General features: G+C 35.3%; 1 protein-coding gene across 37 annotated transcripts in view; it reads right to left on the reverse strand.

Moving 5' to 3' along the window:
* The window catches only part of TRIP12 (thyroid hormone receptor interactor 12), a 137,037-nt gene that overhangs the window by 25,571 nt on the left and 89,103 nt on the right, over positions 1–22,363 (reverse strand). For 17 of the 37 annotated variants that reach the window (XM_081051250.1, XM_081051247.1, XM_081051228.1 and 14 more), the window contains 17 exons: positions 21,113–21,261; positions 17,666–17,701; positions 17,489–17,584; positions 16,530–16,622; positions 16,188–16,349; positions 14,506–14,574; positions 14,246–14,411; positions 11,833–11,950; positions 11,567–11,723; positions 9,567–9,720; positions 8,268–8,496; positions 7,838–7,956; positions 5,418–5,625; positions 3,046–3,146; positions 2,635–2,809; positions 1,403–1,544; positions 318–509 (listed from right to left, as the gene is read on the reverse strand). In XM_081051250.1, coding sequence (XP_080907376.1) covers positions 318–509; positions 1,403–1,544; positions 2,635–2,809; positions 3,046–3,146; positions 5,418–5,625; positions 7,838–7,956; positions 8,268–8,496; positions 9,567–9,720; positions 11,567–11,723; positions 11,833–11,950; positions 14,246–14,411; positions 14,506–14,574; positions 16,188–16,349; positions 16,530–16,622; positions 17,489–17,584; positions 17,666–17,701; positions 21,113–21,261 — 2,366 coding nt within the window. Of the gene's footprint in view, positions 1–317; positions 510–1,402; positions 1,545–2,634; positions 2,810–3,045; positions 3,147–5,417; positions 5,626–7,837; positions 7,957–8,267; positions 8,497–9,566; positions 9,721–11,563; positions 11,724–11,832; positions 11,951–14,245; positions 14,412–14,505; positions 14,575–16,187; positions 16,350–16,529; positions 16,623–17,488; positions 17,585–17,665; positions 17,702–21,112; positions 21,262–22,363 lie in introns of all 37 variants that reach the window. The other 20 variants (XM_081051249.1, XM_081051214.1, XM_081051233.1 and 17 more) reach the window with 3 other exon arrangements.

The following is a 22,363-nucleotide window of genomic DNA, read 5'->3' on the forward strand; positions in this document are numbered from 1 at the left end:
TTTCGCATTTTCAACTTACGACAGTTTATTGGAACGTAATCCCATTGTAAGTCAGGAAGCATTTATACTGTTTTACATACAAAAACACTCAAGATATATTGACCATAGAAACTTTGGCACTAGCTTCATTAAATCATCATTTCCTTGTTTTACTGTTTACTTGATATATGAAAGACCAAAAAATCCCAACTGTATATAAAAGCAAGCTAGAAACTTTACCTCCATATCTTGACCATCTCTACTGGGATGAAAAGATATACATATTAGTGAACAATGATTCTTATAATAAAATACACAAGCATTATTAGATAACTTACTGGAGAAGAAAAAAATACATGAAGAAATCTCTTTAATCTGATCTCTCTGCTCACGGCATCCTTTTCACTTTTAGATGTCAAATAAAGCAACAGCTGCTTCACAAATCCACTATGTTGGATTTCAAATGATGAAACATCTGACTCTGAGACTATGCTACGGATTTCTACAAGGCACTCAGCTCCACCATCCACCTGAAAAGAGTTAGGAACAGTATTTCTATATTGAATTAAACAGCCCCTACTAAATGTACAATTTACATTTCCCCAAATGACATCTAATACATTCTCAACACCTTTAAAAGGGGGAGAGCGGATGGTGCATTCTTGGTAGATCCTTGTAAGATATGATCTCTCACCACACAAACACAACACACTTACAAAATGTTAACTCTTTCATAACAGAAAACCAATGTTCGTACTAACATAAAAAAGAAAATTTTTCACAATTCAACCAATGTAGTCTTATTAAAAAAAAAAAAAAAAAAAAGAGAGGATGAGAATACAAATTAAGGAATATAGAGCTATAATACCAGAATGGAAAGATAAAACAAGACACAAGGTACAGCTTTAGATTAATATATTTAAAATCTGAATGAAATAGATAATTTCTTAGAAAACGTGTACTACTCAAATTGCTCCAAGTACATCAAAATGTAGAAAGATGAAGAATCAGATGACATATAAAAGGCCTAATAAACTTCTACCCCCTCTGACTTTTATCAGAACCCAGGTGGAGAGGAGTTAAGGAGTGTCGTATTAACTCTAGTACCTGTAGGTGAAGAGGACTGAAAGGAGAGGAGATGTGCCGGAGGGACATTTCTGAAGTTTCTTCATTTGTCAAGAAATATGGGATGTGAAGGAAAGAAAGTGAAAGATGAGATTTCTGGTACAATTAATGATAAAATGATGGAGCATGAAAGTCCAGGGAAAAGTTAAAGAAATGTCTGTGCTAAAGTACATATCTGGCTAAAAAGTCAATCTATGAGTTTAATCGGTAGAAAGCCAGAGCCATCAAGAAAAGACCAGCAAGACAGAGAGATGCCGAAGCCTGAAGGAGAAACAGCAGGACATGTTGCACTCGGTACCTGGAGGTTGAGTTGTTCGGTTGCAGCACAAAGTCTCTGCAGGACGTTCAGTGCAGGGTTGCTCCCATCCATGTTCTCAGAACTGAAGTAACGCTCAACAAATTTATGTGCCTGCTCCTTAATCCAACCTTTAATTTTTTCTCTGCGAGAAGGAAAACGAAAATATTAAAGTCTTAGCATACACAGAAAAGACTTCACTTTATAACTTCTGCTCCAAGGCAAAGAGCTGCTACATTTATAATTCTTTCTGGCCTATGCTTACAGACTAGTAAGTTCAGACTCCACATTAACCAAATTAATTTTCACTTCGAAAATGGGCTAAGATGTACCTAGAGAATGCACAGGTTCTTAAAATACATGTCAGGTCACTGCATGAAGGGTAAATAGAAAGTTCTAACTTCCTGGGACTCTACAAAGTAACAGTTGCATTAAGTGATTGGGTAAGTTGAAAGCGATTTTATGACTGTTTTATAAGGTAGAAACATATCCGCAACGTCCTTTGCTTGTGTTCCCTAGAGTTGAAGTAAAATACTCTAGACCAGAAACATGTACCTGTTAGATGCAAGATCAACTACGACCTCTGAGACTCAGCTGTCTAAATTAACAAATTCTCACGGCTTCAAAAATACAACCAACCAACCAACCAAAAAGAGCCTGTTTGTTTTGCCATTGACATTTGATATTTTCAGATTTCTTATTTGCAGAGGAAGTAATCCTGGTTGGTATGCTATATCCAGAGCCAAAAAACAAAACAATTCTCAAGGATTTTAAAGAAATAACTTGTAAAAGCCATAAATTGGCTTTCAAACTACCAGTTTAGCTGGTAATTTTCTAAGTTCCTAAAAAAGCCTCTACTCATAGGATCCTAAAGTTGTAAGTAGACGAAGGGTACCATAAAAGTGTGTCTGTGTACAGAAAATGTCAGTTTTCCCTGATCTAGAACAAAATTGAGGAAGAGATTCCATGGAGGGACATAATTTGTTTGTTTTGAACATACATGACTCCTAGCAGCTAGGGATCTCAATAAGTTTTAAAATATACGACTAGAACTCAAGACAAACCCAGACACAGGGTTCAAGAATTGAGAACCTACTGCACCCTTGAGCTATGCCACTTCTGAGCATAAATTCAAGGTCTGTGTCCATGTTTCATCTCCGTATAAATGTGCTGACTGAAATAATGTTCCGTTTTCCTATTTTCTGACACCAGAATGCAGAATTCCCCCACCTCACCTATTATTGGAAATGGTGTCCTTTGAGGCGGCCCTGGCAAGACCACTGACTCCCGCAGTTCGTGCCGGTTCGATGTTGTTGCTGTTGGACTGTGCGCTTAACCTTCCCCATGTTTTTGGATTCAAGCTTGCCAGGAAAGAAGATTTAGGTGACTGAGTAGTGGTGGGACTTTTAGCTATGAAAAGAAGAGAGAATGACAGTTAAATCATTTTAGGAAAACTGATGAAAACCAACTGAATTTTAAGATTCCCATTTTTACTAGATCGAGTAGCTGAAAGAACCTAAGGAGACTGGGTATTCAGGAGACCCAGGTGTACTTCAAAGCTATGGTATCAGCAGTTTTAATGAAGTGCATATCTTTATCAGCTGCCATCTTCCCTTTACCTCCCCCAGTTTCATCAAATCAATTACCTTGATTGTCTACTTTGTCATCATCTCTTGGAGGTGAATACTTTGGCCTTCTTGGCCCTCGTTTTGGCAGTCGTTTTCTCTTTAGAACATCACTTAATCGACTAACACAGGGGAAAATATGGGATAAGTTTAGCAATGACCACGATTTATTATGATTACTCACTGAAAAGCTAAAATGGCAGAAACAATCAGTTATAAAACATTGCCATAACAGGGTATCTTTCTTTTAGTGATTACTTAATGCCAACTCTGTGCCAGTCATGTTCTGGAGGTATACAGACACAGAAAATGATTAGTGCAGAAAATAACTAGCTGTTTGACTGTATTAAACTACTAAAAATAAAACCAAATAGAAGATCTGATAAATCCTGTGTTAAAATGTAGTACATACAGAAAAGTACATAAAACATGCATACAATGAGAAGAATCAATATCAGAAAGAAGTGTGCAACCACAAACTAGAAAAATGTTAAATCTTGAGCACCATACGTCTTTGCTAACCTAAATGACAAGTACATGGCATCGAGTGTTAGCATTACCAAAATACTTTTTGCTATTACCCAAAGTAATTTCATGGTGAGCAATGGCAATAACATTCCAAATAAATACATTAGTGATTATTTTTAATCCAAAATTACCTATGAACAGATCTAGCAAGTGATAGTGTGAATAACTTATTTTGAATTAGAATATATGAAATAGGACATTCGTAGCCTCTGTGTGTTATTTTTATTATTCTTATCAACACTAGAAATAGTTTGAAATAACAAGATTTTTAGAATAACAACAAAGCTAGATAGGTAGAAAAGATGAAAAATGTTCTGGTTTAGTTGGTCTGTGACCCAAATAAAATTAGAAAAATTGCAAATTTCTTCCAACATCTGCCACACTATTTAAAACACTTCAGGAAAAGTGAACTTTCAAAGAATAAATTTAAATATGATTGAAAACAATTCCTTCTTTACAAATTTATACAAACTTTTCATTTGAAATCATTTTAGAAGGGAATAGGATCACTTAAAACCAGGTATTTTAAGAAAAAAAGTCTTTCCTTTTTGTCGAGAATTATCAACTGTTAGAACCTACAATTAAGTCTAACTCCTTAATTTAAATGACTCAGAAATACTGCATTTGACTGAATTGTGTCACATTTCACCAAATGCCTGTGCTATATAGTAAAATGCTGCATAACTTACGGTGACAGCAGCAGCTAGCGGGGAAGGAGTGAGGGAGAGAGTGGGTTTGGGGAGGAATCAGAGAGGCAGGCACGGCTGCGAGGGCATATGGAAGACAAGTCCAACTTGAGATTGGGGAAGGTGGAAGATCCCCAGTATTCTCCAGGCACAATCTCCTTAAACTGGGCCCATGACGTGGATAGCACCTAAACTCAGCAACTTCCTGAAGCAACAGCAACTGTGCCAGAAGTCCCAGAATTGGCGAAATTCCTATTTAAGCCAGAGCGGACAACTGCCACCAGGGGGCACCAAAAGCAGCTGGCATCCTAAGCTGGCTACCTTTAGGACAACGCGACCTTGTAGTTCACAAGATTCAAGTTTTAGACCCCCTATTATATATTTTACCAAGATCTACTTTTCAGCTTAAAAAGGAGTACTGCCCTGAGTACATTCTGAATTTTAGAAATGAGTTTGGTTCATTATGCACCATTCATACAGCAATATTAAGTTTCTAACATTAAAGAAACAAAAACACTTTTAGAGTACGATTTGTTTCAAAACAAAATGAAAACCAACAGGAGGATCTGGTAATGTTCTCAGTAGCAAAGTACAACAAAGGGATTAAAACCAGATAAAGAGATGGAAGAAGAGAATTTCCTTTAATTAAGAAGTCCCATTATCCTTTATTAAGAGCAAAGTTCCTATATGCCAGTTAAAGATAAATGGGATATCAGGCTTTTATCCTTTGCATTATGAAAATTCTAATTTTTAATATTTCAGTACATCAACATCTGGATGTCTCGAAGCTGGTGTGTATGCTGCAATACAGTAAGTAATGGACTCAAGGTTATGGACTCAGAAATGAGGGCTCGATCCTGCATCTGTAGAACTAGTGTGTGACACTGTACGAGTCATTCTCTTCTCTGAGTCTTCCTTCCTTCCCTTTTATGTCAATCGAAATACCACGTGGTTCCTAACAATGGCGCAGGACAGCAAATTGGCAACAAACGTTCATTTCTCTTCCCATTACCATTAAACATTTAACAAAATACAGATGAAAAAATACAAAGTGTGGACGCTCTCTAGTATTTTACCATTTTATTCCCTATGTGAGTCTCAGGTACCAGGGCAGAGCTAAAAGGCAAAGAGCACCAAAAACAAAAAAAAACAAAAAATCACCACACCACTCTGACTTACCCTTGAGGGCTCAGATCTAAAGAATCATCTCTGCTGTGCTGCAAGCTGGGGGACCCCAAGTCGGCCGCGGCGTTGGTGGCAGCTGTGGCTGTTCCACTGCTGACTGGTGTCGTGGATCCCAAGGATCCTGACCCATTCGTGCACACCTTTGGTGGGCTTGTCAGCAAAGACTCCGATTCCGCCAAGTGTTTTACTTGATGCATTACACCTACACAATAATATGGATTAAAGAGTCAGTTTTATTAATCAGGAAGAATAGCCTTCCTGCCATTACAAAATCCCTAAATGCTAACACTGTTTTATAGGGAATGAATGAAAAATACCGGCAGATGGAAAAAAAAATTGAGATGCCAGGGTTTTCAACTTGACTCCACTTAGAAAAGTAATAGGCAAATTCAAAATTAAAGAAAGGTATTTATATTAAATATCTTCTTATATTCAAAAGCCAATCATAGGAAATTTAATAGGGTTACAAGTCCTACTAGAAATTCAAAATGCCCATTATAAAAACAATATTACAGAAACACAGTGCACATCTGGCTTGATAACTACAAGGGGAGAAAAAAACTACAATCATTAGTTAACTTCAATGTTACCATAAGACAAGATCACAATAACAAATAAGAGAACACCAGCTATGAAAGGGTGGTGATTTTCACATGCTTGGAAGTCTGTAAGGAGAACTAAACTTATTAAGGCAGGGGTTCATATCTGGGCTAGGATCATGGGAAGATGTACACCGGGGATGGTCCAAGAACTATCAAATTGTATACAAAGGTGTGCTTGTGAATGTATGTGAATGCATGTTCACACATTCACATTTTTCTGGGGGAACAGTCCAGAGCTTCCCAACAGATTCTAAAAAAAAAGGCAAACTGCTTAAAACAAAAAAAAGTCTGGATGAATTTAAACTTTAGGCATTCATTCCACAAATATTATTTGTGACAATCATATGCTAGATTCTGTGCTAGGTACTTAGGATAGAGCCACAGACAAGAAAAATGTACCCAGGGCATTACTGGCTAATGGGAAAGACACAACTTGCAAAACATTACAAAAGAGTGAATTGCTTATGAGACAGAGAAAACACAGTGCTGCTGCAGCATAGAATAGGAGGATCTAACAGAAGGAAGGTTAAGATCTTCAGAAATAAGTGACATGTAAATGGAACCTCAAAGAACAGTGGACCTGGCCAGATGCAAAGCACTAGAACCAATCAAGTATCCTCCATAGATTTCATAATGTATATGCTATTGGGGGTAGAAAATTCAATCTGATAGCACAGCTGATCCTATCAAAGTAAAAAAATTAAAAAACCACTGAAAAAAGAAAGACTAATTCTGATATACTTCCAAATCAGAAAATTGGAACTGAAAGCCAACTCAAAAAAAATACAATGCCAAAAACATAATATAGAATGCAAAATATAAAATAATCTAAAACTAAACATAAAAACATATACCAAATGTTTGAGCACAGAAAACATCTATTTGTTAACCATAGCTATTATCGCTGGGAAATGGAGAGAGTCTGCCTTCTATTTTATATAAATATGTGGTGTTCGTTTTGGAAACGCCATTGTTTTTTGAACAGAATGATAATCAATGGTGAAAACCTCTTCCCATATGATTCAACATTATTACACTAGCATGACTATTTCATTCTCACGATGTGAAGAAACACGAAGGCAGCATAAGGAAAAGTCATCAAAAAAATTGGAAAATAGATCATCTGCAGAAAGAACTAGAACTGTTGATAAGATGGAAGATGAAGCTAAAAGATTACTTGAAGGAAAACACTGCTACGGCCTGTATCCTCACAAGACCAAAGTACCCTAAAAGAGCGTAAGAGCCACCAAGAGGTTTCTGTTGATGAGAAATAACTTCTTGGAATATCCTGGCAGGTTTGAAAAGGATAGAACACCTGAATGAGTGATACAGCTTCATCTTTGATGTCTTCAAAAAGAGAATAGAAAAGTATCATTTCTCCAAGCCTCAAATTAGAGGACTAGACGAATTGCATTCTGAAGATTCCAAGCCTTAAAATATTCCATCATTGACACAATGAAGCATAAAGTAATCCCTTTACAACTGTTCTGATCTACGAATAGGATTCACTGGCAAAGACACCTCAAGGAATCTTTCTGGGCAGATGTATATTATCAATATAAAAAGTCAATGATTGCTTCTGGCCTATAAACATTTAAATCACCAAAACTTACTAAGTGATTATCAAGTGATGGTGAATCTCATACTACCTGTATTAACATATTTATAAAAGACTCGCTACACGTACTTCAGTTATAAGCATGCAAATATCTTATATAAAAGGTAAGTTAATTGCTCTACAGATTAAAACTATACTTCTGAAATATTATTAAGATTAAAAGATTAGCCATTAATTATCATAAATGACATTACCTTCTCTTCTGAAGTAAACACTAAAAATATCAGGTAACTTCTGCATTAAGATTTCTGCCATCTGAAGTGCTCCAACTACTATCTTCAGGTCTTGGCTTGATAGCATGGAAGCAATGTGACTAAAAAAAGAAAGCATTTGTATATAAAACATTTGTCTGAATTTGATAATTACTTTTGGCCACACTACTTTAAATTTGAGCAAAATATTTTAATTGTGAAAATAGTGCACTAAAACAAAAATTTTTCTTAAACGCTCAACTTTTGTATTTATTATTTATCAAAGGTGTGTATAAACATAAAAAGACAACAAAGGGCTGAAAATACTCCAAATAAATTGTTTTATACACTTTTTCTATAACATTCAAGATTTCTGAAATCACTTGCAGAGACGTGAATTTCGAAGATGCTTTCACTATTTACATGAACACACCTTGAAACAGCATGATTTTTCAGGACGTCCTTCAGAAGTTCGGCATCAGCAAAATAAATTATCCTAAGAATTGCTCTAAGGCACTTATGTCTGACCGCAGGTCCTGCTGAGGAACTATACACTTCATAAAGAACACCAAATAATGTCTTAATAAAAGACTTAGCCAGTTCCGGATCCTCTTTCATAAGCTGTGCTCGAGCATCATCCTTCTTTAATTCTGAATATCCACCTGTTAGAAATAATATACGATCCTAAAGTTACAGACTTCAGAAACTGAATAAACAATATAAAGCATTCAAGCTGATGTAATTATTCGAAACGCTATAAAAGTTTATTTTTATTATAAAACAAATCAACACATCTAATGTGATCAACTGGGATCTATAAAGATACTAAAGGGATCAGTAAGACAAAATTTAGCCTGCTAGGAAACCACTCACCATTCTGGCCAGCTGAAGAGAACAAGGCACCACCACTGTGCCTCTTATCTTACTAACACATGTTCAACAAAATACTGGGGCTATTTCAGTAGTAACCAGCTAAGCCACTGGTAAGAAATAAACAGAGTTCAAGAAATGGACAGAAGTACGCAGTTAGAAACTATGTTAAAACAAGATGCTCTGTGGCTTGGCTAGAAGGAATGAGATGTAGGGGAAGGATAACCGATGAAAAGTAAGAATGGTCCGAAGGCCCAAGCCAGCCCAGCACCTATTATTACTGAACACAAGCATGTACATTTGCTTACATATGTATGTGGCTGTTTTGGAGCTACACCAGCAGTGTTGAGTACAGGGATTGCATGGCCCTTTGCAGAAAAAGTTTACCGACCCCTGTACTCTAAGCCAGAGCCCTGTACTCTAGGCCAGAGCTGCAAAACCAAAGGACTATATTCCTGAGAGGAATAAATGAAAGAAGCCTGAAAAAAAAATCATAACCACCTATTTTTCATTCATTCAGAAGAGAATTTTGGTGGAAAAAATATAAACTAAAAGGTTGGAAAGAACTATCTGATGGGTATGGGTGGATCTAAAGATAGGATAGGGTAATAGGATCAGATAAAAAAAATGTACAGGCCAATTCTGATTAGACTCCGAGACCCTGCAAATCACTTAAGTAAAATAATCAGGGGAAGATACCACATAAGCAATATTGATGAGGGAGTCAATTAAAACACATGATAAAACAAACTACTACTATGCTACTGTCTTAAGCTTAATAAAGACACTCAATGAAGCAATTATTTATTATTGCAAATATTATTCCCATGACAATACTACTTTTAACTCAAAGGGTACTTACTAGTGTTAGTATTGGCTAAGGGGTTAGGTTTTCTCTGAATGGCACGTGCTGTTCCCGTGTCCTCATTGATTTGCTGCATAGAATTAAAATCAATAGTATAAACTCGTCCCAGAGTGGACAAGCTTATCTCATCCTCACCGACCTGATGGGCTGCCTGAGAGTAAAGAGAGAGAAACCTTGAATATAACCATGGAGAAATGTATTAACTTAAGACACAATGGGGACCCTCCATAAATACTAACTTACATATTTATTTCATCAGGTTTTAGAAGGTAAAAGTAACAGAATACGGAAAATTTAATGGTGTGGATGTGACAAAACTCATTCATTAAATGAATCTTTTTCAATTAAACACAAATATACACCACCAGCCCTATCAGGTCCCTTGAGACATAAATACAGGTAAAAATCTTGATCAAAGATTCAATCATGCAGAATCACTGACATGAAGAAGACACCATTTATATTAGCAAGGCTTTTAAGACTTTGCTGATAGAAAAAAAAATTGTTATCTATAAATTTTGGTATCGAATTCTTAGGTTAAAATGTTATTTATTTACATCATGGATTCTTAGCAGCCCACCAAAATCCTCCTTTAAACAAAATGATCCTATAAAATTATCCTTAGGTAAACAGAAAAGATTTTACATTTAAATGATGCTCTAAGATCGGAAGGGACACAACTGGAACTTAGAAAGGAATCCCCAGGGGTTGCAAACATTACACAGCACATTTCTAGAATGAGACAGTTTGATTCACACTGCTTCCTTCATTCTGGAAAGCCTAAAGAAGTGACAAAATATTCATTCTTATCACAGTCCAAACTGTTGGAATTCCTAGGTTGAATGGAAGACAGGACTCTTAGGAAACACAAAATAGTAAGCTAACAGTAAAAATGCAATTGTCGGAATAATGCTAAAAAGAAAGAGTGCTTAGAGTTAGAGACCACGACCTGCTTAGACATGAGGGCTAACAATGCACAAAAGACCCGTCCTAGTTAACTTCCTCATAGAAGCCAACTGAATTTAGACGGTTTCATAAGAACTTCTGATTTTATAACGTAAGTCAATGCTTTCAAAGTTTTTCAAAATTCTTTTTAGAAACAAACTGCTGGAAGACATTTTTAAAGAAGAATGCCTGTTTAAGTGTGATCTAAAGATTCAAACATCACAGTGAAATTTGACTATATACTGAGACTTAAAGGTATTACACATTGACAATATGAGCAAATGATGTGTGGCAGCTGAAATAATGCAGTCACCAACACTTCCTAAGCTAGGGCAAATATTTCCTTGACCTGAGAAATTTTTGAAATTTCAGTGCAAACTTAATATGGAAGTATGGAAATAAGAAAAAAAAATCACACATAAAACCTTTACAGAAAAGCACTATAAATATTTTGGTGTATTTCTTTCCTTTGTATATTATTCCTCTTTTCTCTTATTTTGCTGAGTTCCCAAAAGTCACATAATTTTGAATACTGTTTTCATTTATCATATTCCATTTTATGTCGTATAAACATGCCCCACTAATGTCTGGATTACATATGATATTACGCATGTATCACAATTTACTTAATTGTTCACCTAGAGATAAAGATATTTAAGTTTGTTTCTACCTATTTGCTCTTAAAAATATTGAGCTATTTGCACGTAAATCTTTGGTTTTGAGAGATTGCTTTTGGATAGGAGATACTTTAAGAAACATATAGCCTAACTCCTCCCATGTTTCCGTTCAGAAACGAGGAAACTATGGAACAAAGAATTTAAGTTACTTGCTCCCAGTCAATCAGGTAGTTAGCAGCAGAAGCAGGACTAGAACATCATGTTTTCTGACCTGAACAGAAATGAGGACCTTGTTCTCAGGAGACAAAATGAGAGAATCTTGAGTTAATTCAAAACTGAGCACATTTAAGTACACATAGCCACCCTCCCCACTCCATCCCTACACCCACTCTCCACCAAAATAGACACAATTAAACGGTACGATGAAACTACTACCTCAATGATCCGGCTGTCAATCCTGTTATAGGGATGCCAGAGGCCCCGGTCGTCCCGCCACTGCCATATCGCACCATCTGTGTTCTGAGCATTTCCCTTCTTCAGCATGGTATCAACGGCAAAAATGCCTTCTTTTGGTAAACATGGCATAAGTTCACTGAAAAACAAGAGTGCAATTATTTTAATAAGCAGGTTTTGAAATATTAGTGTCAGGTCTCTAAAGTAAAATACTGTCTTATACACGTTATTATTCGTTTGATCGTTACCAAATCAGAGACGTCAGTTCATAGAGTTCTTGAGGACTGCGTGGAACAAGATCGATCTGATCCTGACAACTTCCATTGGAGGCACCACAAAGGAGGAAGTGAAGCGTTTCTGCAATGTCTGTAAATGCAACAACAAAAAGCAAAAGCCTGTGAAACGAGTCGTATTACCTAATTTAAAAGGCAATCATTCCCTAGGGGAAAAAACAATCAGCATCATTTTTTTCTTTGGCAATATACACTGTATGGAATTCACAGTGAAAATATCCAAATGAATTGTAATGAACACCTAAAAAGAATTTTATGAAGATTTTAACATTTCCCTTCTGAGGACTTGTTTGAGTCCTACCTAACCTTCTAAGCTGGACACCTAATCACAAACCTACCCCAGAGACTTCAGGAATCTTTTATAACTTTCCTTGCAGAGCACAATGCTTTGTACAAAAGTGCACACTCAGCATGCATCTTAACCCTCAATTCAAGTATATTCGTGTATCTGTCATAAATTCAAATATACTGAAAATGTGTGGACAATAGGACAAACAGCAAAAAAGCATCTGAATCTTACCGTATTTTGTGATCAAAAAAAGTCATTTCCTTACATGACATTAAGCATAGCAACTAAATACAAAATCATTAAAATATCGTCTACCACAAGTTTCCATTCCCAGAAGACATCAGCTTATAGAAGAACCTGCATGAAAACCAGTCTGATGTGCAGACAGTGTGAGTGGAGGAAGCTCTCAGCCTCCACAAGTCTAATTAGTCACTCTAACTGCTACAATGTCAAGACACGGCTGGCTCTCTTTTGGCGATGGTGTGTGTGTTTGTATACATGCTACACATATGGCAAAATATGAACATTTCATTGAAAGCTTTTGCCAGTAATCAATCAAGTCTGTTGTCAAGGAAGGTATTCACCACTGATTTGGACAGAGGTATAGAGAGTTAAGTCTCTGCCCCACTGAAATTTCACAAATAGTAATTACAATTTTTAAAAATTTCTTGAAAAAGTAGTTCTGCCAACTTTCAAAAAAAATTGTGCATACATGGTATTGGTACATTATAAGTATTTATTAAATATTTTTTAAAAGATCAGAGGATGACAACAAAATGGGAAGAACCAGAAGAGGTTCATGTTTCCTTTGTATTATTGTAGTAGGAAAAAGAAAATATAAGATTAGCGCCTCGATATTATGAATGTGTGGTAAACTTCCTGGAGTATGCAGAAGAGGTGAAAATATTCATCATAGTAAAAGGAAAAAAACCCAAAATGTTAAACAAGTTAGGCTGCAATTGTCCAAGCCAGTATTTAGGGAAACGCTGTGGCAAAAGTAACGAAAGATAAAGTAACAAAAGATAAAGAGTAACACGATAGTCTATACTTCAACTTTAGGAAATGGTGGACTCCTAGGGATTTTAATGAGCAGAATGCATTATTACTGCCCACACAAAAAAAGTTCAATTTTCCCAAACTTATCTGGACAGAGAGCACTCTGTTCATGGCACAAGCAAGAGTCCCTGGAATACCAAGTTTGGGAATGATTCAATGCTTTAAGAGGAATCTTATCAATGAAATCACCCCAGGAACACTACCATTCTACAAAATTCTGTGAAAATGTGCTAATGTACAAGTAAAGCAACTAAAAATAAAACTGAGCTCCCCCCAAGAAGTAGTTTAAATTATATACTACTTAATAAATTAATAATATCTGATAATTTAACAAGTTATACTACTTAGTATTGTACTGAGGCAGTGGGACCAAGGGCTATTTTGTCAGTGAATATCATCACTGACTCCCAAGGTAATATCCTCAGATTAGAATTATGAATGTGAAATTACCCACAACTATAGGTTTTCCATACAAAAGTGATCAACACTCTACTAGCCATAACCATATTATTCCCTGAAGCCTACTGTCTTCACACATTCATTTGTGAAATTTAAGGTTTAAGAAAGTAATAGTCAATTGTAATAGTAGTGCAATAAAACTATTTCCTGCACAATGGGTTAAGGCTGGGAAGGGCTCAGATATACTAAAAAAAGTAGCAAAGATCAGAGACATTCATCTGTATAAAAAGATTCCAACTTTTTGAGGGAGGAAAGCATTCTGGAATCAGGAAGTGCTAGAAAATCTAACATTACATAATTGATACTATATAGAAAGCAATTATCTTGGGTCTTCAGCCCTAAAACCACCAAGGGTAAAATTTTAATATATTATACATACTTTAAAAATTGTATGTAGGTATCATTCCCAACACAAATTACACATTAATATTTTTCTTCATTATTTAATGCCGATGATATTAGCAATCTCTGCTATTTGCTTGACTTATGTTGACTTATTAAAGGAGTTTTTTGTTAAGCCACTTTTCCTACATGCTTAAAGTAGGATAATAAAAAAGCACTTACTTTGCTTCATAAGTTGAACGGCTAAAGTTGGACAGTTGGAACACATCAGAGAAAACATGCGTACCACCATTATAAACATCCCAGAACTTAAAATTGGTGGAGTCACTACCAACAGCTGTTGAACATTTGTAAGCAGATCTTTGGAGGCAACCTGCTGGAGTAAATTCTTCACAAATACAAGAAAAAAAAAGAAACTGTTACATCATGATTCAGCAAATGTAACAACTTCATGAAACTACCACCAAAGACTAAATGCTCACCTCCTCGTGCTGGAAGTTGTCCACTAGACGTGCAAAACAAAGGCAAGTGCTTTCTACTGACTTTTTGTCCTATTTTTTAATAATAAAGGAAAATAAGATTTATTAATAAAAACATTTTCACTGTTCTATCACCACCTTATCTTCTTCCTAACCCAAAATTATTCAAAACTGGCTGAATTAGATGTGAACTTTGAAAATGCAATGAGTCTAATCAATAATATCATTATTTCAAAGCCAAGAGAATCATACTGATAGAACCTCACTCCTCCATTAAGGCCCCAACAGATAAAAGCAAGTATACAGAAAAGGAGAACAACTTTTGTACTAATTTTAGTAACCTAAATAATTATTATAAAGGAAAACATCCTACCATCCTACAAAGCAGTCTCAGTAGAAAGGTTTAAATCATGCAAAAACTAAAATACTGAAAATAGTTAAACATGTGTGTGAGGTTTATGGATAATGCAAAAAACTAGGTATAGATTTGCTATATTCACTATGAAAACATTCTGAAAATACTATTAGAGTGGACTCACTGAGAAAATATTTTTAATAATCCACGTTAAGAACAAAAAGAACAATTTAATGGCTTAACAAGTTTTGATAGGCCTTGTTGTTTCTTAATTGATAAATGGGCTTCAGATGTGAAAACTAGACTTGCTTGTGTAAAAATGAGAATAATTCTGGTATTATAAAAGCCCTACATCTTCGTTGTCACTACTTAAGTCTAGAAAGAGCGCTACAGTAACAATAGCCAACTAGTTAACTTCTCTGGTTCTCACACCTTATTTCCAAAATAAGACAGACACTGAAATCAACAGCTAACTAGAGAACATATTGCTAGACCCAAAAAATATTATCTCAGCTTAATAAATGTTTAAAAATAAATACATGAATGGAGCTACTTCTGTCCTGATCACCTTAGAAGCAAAACACTCCAGTGATTCATTCATTAATCACTATTTTATCTATCTTAATGCAAACCTCTAACATATTTTATGTAACTAATGGTCTCAAGATTTTAAGCACACTTTGTAAAGGTGATTTAAAAGCCAGATTTCTTTTTTAAAAATCTCTTTAACAATAGCACTTTAAAACATCAGTTTACATTAAAGAAAATTCAATTTCTCTACAACCTTGAGGCTCACCTCACAATCTGTCCTCCAGCCCAGCCTCTCAAAGTCCTGCTTCTCATCACTAGGTGCATGGATGCCACCTCCTAAATAATGCTCCTGCTTGCCTCAAACTCCAGGTGCTGCAGTCTACGTTTCCTGTTTCATTTCTATTTGTGACACAGTTTAGTCTCCCTTCTGATCTTAACCCATGTCCTCCTAGTCTTGTCTAACTCAATGCCTTTCAAGAAAGGGTGATCTTTCCAAAAGGAAACTCCGATCACATGACATAGTAAACAGTCAATGTTTGCTTAAGTAACAAATTCATCCCTTCCTTAAAGTCAAAATAGTTGAAGAGATCAAACACACAAAGCACTGTTCATTTGGGTAAATCCATTTTATTTTATAAACCTAATATGGTACACGACTAGGTAACCTGGGAAAATAACATGGATCAGAACATTTCCAATGTATGCATCCAGTTGAAAGAGTTAAGACCCTAACTAAAACTGGCATTGTAAAAATGTAATGAAAACATTTTCTGACACATAAAATAGGGTCATAGTTTACCTGGTGGGTTAGCCTTTGGGTAAGCAATGGGAGGGAATCTGCCACAAAATGAAATTCATCTGGCGTGATGCTCTGGCAGCAATTGGCTGCAATTGCTAGTGCGTTTCTTTGGGCATTTATGCTGAAGAATTCGAGATAGAGCAAGCAGTCTGCCAAACCACCCTAAAATATAGAAAACCGTTAAAGTGAAGAAATACCCTTTATCAGCAATTGAAAAAGTCTAGCACATCACTTTGGAAAAATCATGTGTACCTTACAGAGATTGCAATATAGGAGGTGGTGCAAATGTGGATCTAAAATCCAACATTAAATGAAATATAGTCCTTCGGTAACAACACTTACCGCCTGTAGGATGGCTTTACTGTGTCTACGTGATAACATCTCCAGGGCGGTCAAGGCCTGCTCCGCCACATCAATACACTGAATAACTTGCAGCTGGGAACATATAAATAGGTAACTTAAGGTTATCATTCAAGTTCTTTTCTAGTCGCTTATCTCCTACATGAATAACCACAGTATTTTCTCTAATTTCCATCAATCTATACCGCCTCTAACATGAAACCCATCATAGGAAACCAGTGATTTATGAGATTAAGCTATAACGTACATCTAATATAGCTTCCAACTACTTTAATAAGATACTGAAAAATGTTTTATATAGAGAATAAACTAAATCCAATTACATAATTTTCACTTTTCATATTTAAAATAAATGGGTTGTTTTATATTTATATAACATTTTAAAAATCGGGTTTTAAACTTTATGCCATATTCCAAGGTTATCAGATAATGAAAATTTTATTGTGCGTTAATAAGGAAAAGGTCCAAAAACACAACCTACGACATAGTATTTTTAAAAATTTCCTATCTCTACTGACTCACTTTATGACTTTGATCTTTGTTTCAGACTTCTCAGCTGTAAAATGAGGGCTTAAATAACGTCAGAGATGATTTCTAGAAATAATGAAATTATGCTTTCTAGAAATAGTAAAATTAGTTTCAATCCACTGCTTTAAGTTCTCTGAAAGATTTGATATAATGTGGTAATTGCCAGTATTAAAAATTATAATACTGGGTGGATTTAATAAATGCTTTACTAGCATCAACTTTAAACTACAGCTCTGAAATATTTTTGGCACCTTGGGCCGAAAATATATTTTAATTAGGTAATGAATGCTAAAAACTATCTTTTTAAGGTGGCCTTACAATTTGATGTACTACTTTGGAATTCAAAAGTCAGGAGTTCTCTGTGTTATTCTCCAACCCCTGCTTTTGACCAAGTTGGGCAAAAGTAGGATTACCTTTTCTAAAAAGACAGGAATTGCATCTACTACAACAGCAGATGATCGAGGAAGTGCTTCCATCATGTATGTTAAGGCTCTACAAGCATGGTTCATCTAGAAAACAGGAAGGCATTTTTACTCAATAAAAACTCAAAATATAAATTTGGAGTGTTTTTAAATACAGGACATACTTACAATATCGAAATTATGCTCCATCTGCAGTAATGTTATCTGTTAAAAAAAGATTACAACAAAGTATTAGAAGGTTTCTATATTCTTAGAGAAAAGTCATAGAAGAAGTATTGCTATCTCTACTTCACCTGAAACAGAAAGTATTATTCAAGACTTTTACCATACAAAAATATTATCAAGTTAAAAACTAGTATGTATACACAAGAAATGATTATGAGTAGGATGGCACGTCATGATCCAGTTCAAAAACAAAACCTTCCTGTTGCTTACAACTTCTGGTACCTCTACCCCACCCCTCCTTCAGAAGTTCATTAACAATTAACCCGTCACTGAGGTAAATAAATAATACATAAAGGAACAGAGCAGCAATGAACTGACAGTTGTTAATTTAACAGTTAATTTAACAACTGTCAGTTCACATTCAAGACCATAGCTTAAATTCTTGTGAATAAGCTTCTATAAAAGTTGAGCTCAGGACCATTTAACTCAGCTGTAAAATAAACAGCAATATAGGATTTAAACATAATACTGACAATTAAAAGAAACCAATTATGTACTAATTAAAACCCAAATTAACATAATTATTCTACAAACACATGAATGCGTCTAAATATCTGATTTTATTTTAGTTTCTCTTGTGGAAAAGACCTTAAGCAGATTTCAACTAAGTTTTTCAAAGAAGTGAATGCAAAACTGCAAGGGATATGTATACATGCCATCTCCTAAAGCAGCCAAAGCTACCAAAGAAACTTCCTCCCACTTGGGGAAGCAGACTATCTGTCATTCACTGTCTTCTAGTTCAATGGAAAAGTTTTAAATGCACTGAATTTAAGATATAAAGTACTCTTCAACTAAATGTGTAACCACAAAAACAGACATCAGACATTCTAATACAATAATCATTTAATACGAGTGTTTTCCCAGCTCTGAATTATGCTGGGTACAGTATACCGGGGTATACAGTATACCAAAAAAAAAAAAGTATACATATTGACTTGTATCTTTTGTTGTCGGTATATATTATTACAATTTTAATAGTTTTTTCCTTTCTTAAAATGTGTATACATTTTTGGCACCCTCTTTGTATATACCAGAGGTCCTGATAAATGTTTGTTAAAATACATACACACCCCATTTCAGAGTTGAATAGCACAGTCCCAAATCACGTACAATCAACCAGTCACTTAAAACAGCTGCTCTAAATTGAAAGGGGTTGTCATGTTAACAGAAAAAGGAACAAAATCTCCAATTCTTAAGGAGGAATGAGCCTTTAAGACCATGTTTGGGAAGGATTGCTGTAAACAGATTCCCTTTCACCAAAAATGACTACATTTACACAAATGTATGGACAGATATACACAGGATGCCAGAACAATGTCTACACATTTTAACCAAGGAAAACTGTATTGAAATTGTAATACTCAATATATACCAACAACAAAAAGATGAATACAAGTCACGTTTGACTTCTGCAATTACCAGAGGTGCTCAAAGTGGTTACCATCAGCGTCCAGACACTTCTGATTATGGCGAACTATTGCTTGAATAACGCTGACAAAAGTGTCCACTCATATACATTTTTTGGCACCCTTGGCATTCACAATATTCAACTGTGATAAAAGATAAATCTTTTTTCACATAGTGCTATTCATAATGACTTAATTAGTCATTATGAATAGCACTAGCTGACTCATGCAGGTCTAGTAAGCACTTAAATCTAATCAACAGCAAACTGGATTATGTGTCAATTATTTCTGCCTAGATTTAAAAGCTTCTTTATTTAACTAAAAGAAACTGCATTTTAACAGTATATAGTGTTAAGGTAAACTTAGTTCTTTGTTGCTATATATATTTTTAATGAACAACAAAATAAATTTTAGTTTGGGTAACAGAAGCCAACTATTGAAGAAATCTATCAATTTGAGCATGAATATTAGCATAGGTCAAATGTAAAAGTACAAAGGCTAATACTACTTTCATGAAACATTCTGACATCACATGCAAGGTTTTATTAGAGCGGAACTGATACGATTTAAGAGCCAGCTTTCATTATTTGAAGGTCTGAATGGCAACGGGTGAAAAAACTTATTTAATTTTTATCACCTGGTGCCAGAGCCCAGCCATCCAACAACTAAGAAAAGGCAGAATAAAGATTGTGTCATCTTGTATTTAGTCTTAATTCAGCTCTCTCCATAGTTTGAGGTGATCAAATGAGACAATCTGATATACCAACCATAATTTCAATTTTGTCAACTTTATTGGATATGTAAACAAAGATGTACGTATTTATTTTTAACTTCCAAGGTAAAATATGCTGTGAATGTATTCATGTTTCTGTTAGTCTTGTTAGTATTTCATTCAGACTTAAATATTATATTATAGCCAATTTCTTTAATCTTGGACTAAGAAAATTACCAAAACCCACTATTTAAAAGACATATTAGGGGCAGCCGGATGGCTCGGTTGGTTAGAGCGCAAGCTCTGAATAGGGTTGCCAGTATGATTCCCACATAGGCCAGTGAGCTGCGCCCTCCACAACTGGATTGAAGACAACGAGCTGCCGCTGAGCTTCTGGAGGTGTGGCCGGATGGCTCAGTTGGTTAGAGCATGAGCTCTCAAGGTTGCCGGTTCAATGCCCGCATAGGATGGTGGGCTGCGCCCCCTGCAACTAAAGATTGAAAACGGCAACTGGACTTGGAGCTGCAATGCGCCCACAACTAGACTGAAGGACAATGACTTGGAGCTGATGGGCCCTGGAGAAACACACTGTTCCCCAAAATTCCCCCAATAAAATTTAAAAAATAAAAGACATATTATGCTCAAGGGCCTACGACTTTTGGTAATGGCAATTTCTCTTCCTGTCGTTAATTGCTTAAATGCTTAAGCAATTAAGATGTTAATAAATTCTAAGTATCAACTCACAACAGTGTTGAAAAATCATTAAAAGATTTTTTAAATTGTTTTCCTATTGTGGGTATTGTTTTGTTTTTTTCTTTTGTTTTTGCTTAAAAACCTTTTAAACTGGAAGGATCCATGTGGTGCTCCGGCTTGACTTCTCTGCCAAGCACATAATTATCAACATGAAAACTTTATGGACCACAAAGACAACCCATAACTGAGCCTCGTATTATTGCCCCCTTTATCACAAGGTTAAAAGAGAAAGCATATAAATTTTGGCATTGTAAGTCAAGATAATTACCTGAAGTGGCCAACCATTTAAAATTCAAAACCAGTAATGTAAGTATCATTGGTGGAGTAACTTACTAATTCATCATCAGCAGTCACAATATCTATCAATAAGCATGAAATAAAAGCACTAGGCCACACTCTACTGTCTCTTAGTTCTATCATGTTGAAAAATCATCGTGACAATATCATGCTTTCAGTAAAAATATGGGCAGCATTCAGAGGACAACAGAGGTTAAAAACCAGGGTAAAACTCTATCTTACCAAAGCTGGAACGACACTCTTAACAGGAAACCCTCCCAGTGTCTCCTCATTTCCCATGACCAATAGCTGACACATTTCAATAACTGCTTGGAGTTGCTGACTTTCATCACTTGCTTGCAGTCCTTGCAGAAGCTGCTGGGCCTTAGAACCTGCACAGGAGGGGAAAAAAATCATTATTTTTAAACATTTAAGAAAATTATTACTAGGTATAAGGTGTGACTCTACATGGTAGCTGACTGCTTATCTCCTTTGGATCCCAATTAAAGGTTAGGTCTATACCAGGGGTAAGCTAGATCTATACATAGTAGATTTATGGGGATGATTACTCATAAGATATATGAATGTCTAATCACTATGCTGTACACCTGAAACTAATATAATATTGTCTGTCAGCAGTAACTGAAAACATTTTAAAATCCATAAAACTATAAAAAAAATTTTAAAAAACAGAATGCTAATAATTCTAGACAGAATTAAATTAGTTGGATTTAATCTGCCTTAATGTGATCTCAATTATTTATCTTTTGTCTTTTAATTTTTATCTATTGAAATACGACAACCTGATTGGTTTTTAATGACCAAAACAAAAAATAATACTCATAAAACTAGTCTAAATACCTGCATCAGAATAAATTGAATCCAAGTAACAGTGAAAGAGGAAGGAAATAAAGACAAACAAGACAATGCATCCAATGAAAGATAATAAAAACAAGGAAGTATTTCTAAAAACAGCAAAAGATAGGCTTTTCACCTCCTTTCATTTCATTTGCAAATGCTATTACACTGCTTTAGGGAACTACTTTTAAGGCTCAATTCCATTGTCCAAACAATTGAAAAACGCTAAGACTCCATCACCACAGGGACGGAAGCTAGAAGTAAGCTGTCCAGAAGCTGAACGGGATACTCAAAAATAAAATCTCCAAATGTGTTTCAATTTTTCATGGATATCTTCTAACTTATAAATATGATTAATTCAATTAATGCTAGCCAAAATTTATACCTGATGTTACTTTCAAGCCCTTTCTCTTCTTATACCTTTTCAGGTTATTCTTTGTGTACACTGAAATAAGTAGAAATGATGTATGTTTGGAAACTGTCAATGAATGTGGAATTCGTATGAAAACCTAAATTTTTTATTTCAATTAAGTTTTAGTGTCTTCCTGGATGGCATAAACCTTACAAAGGGACACAGGTGATCCTTAGAGATGGTTTATTTTCTCTGTTATTAAGACTGTGGCTAATGAATTGCAT

Source organism: Rhinolophus hipposideros (assembly GCF_964194185.1).
Source record: "Rhinolophus hipposideros genome assembly, chromosome: 6".
Classification (NCBI taxonomy): domain Eukaryota; kingdom Metazoa; phylum Chordata; class Mammalia; order Chiroptera; family Rhinolophidae; genus Rhinolophus; species Rhinolophus hipposideros.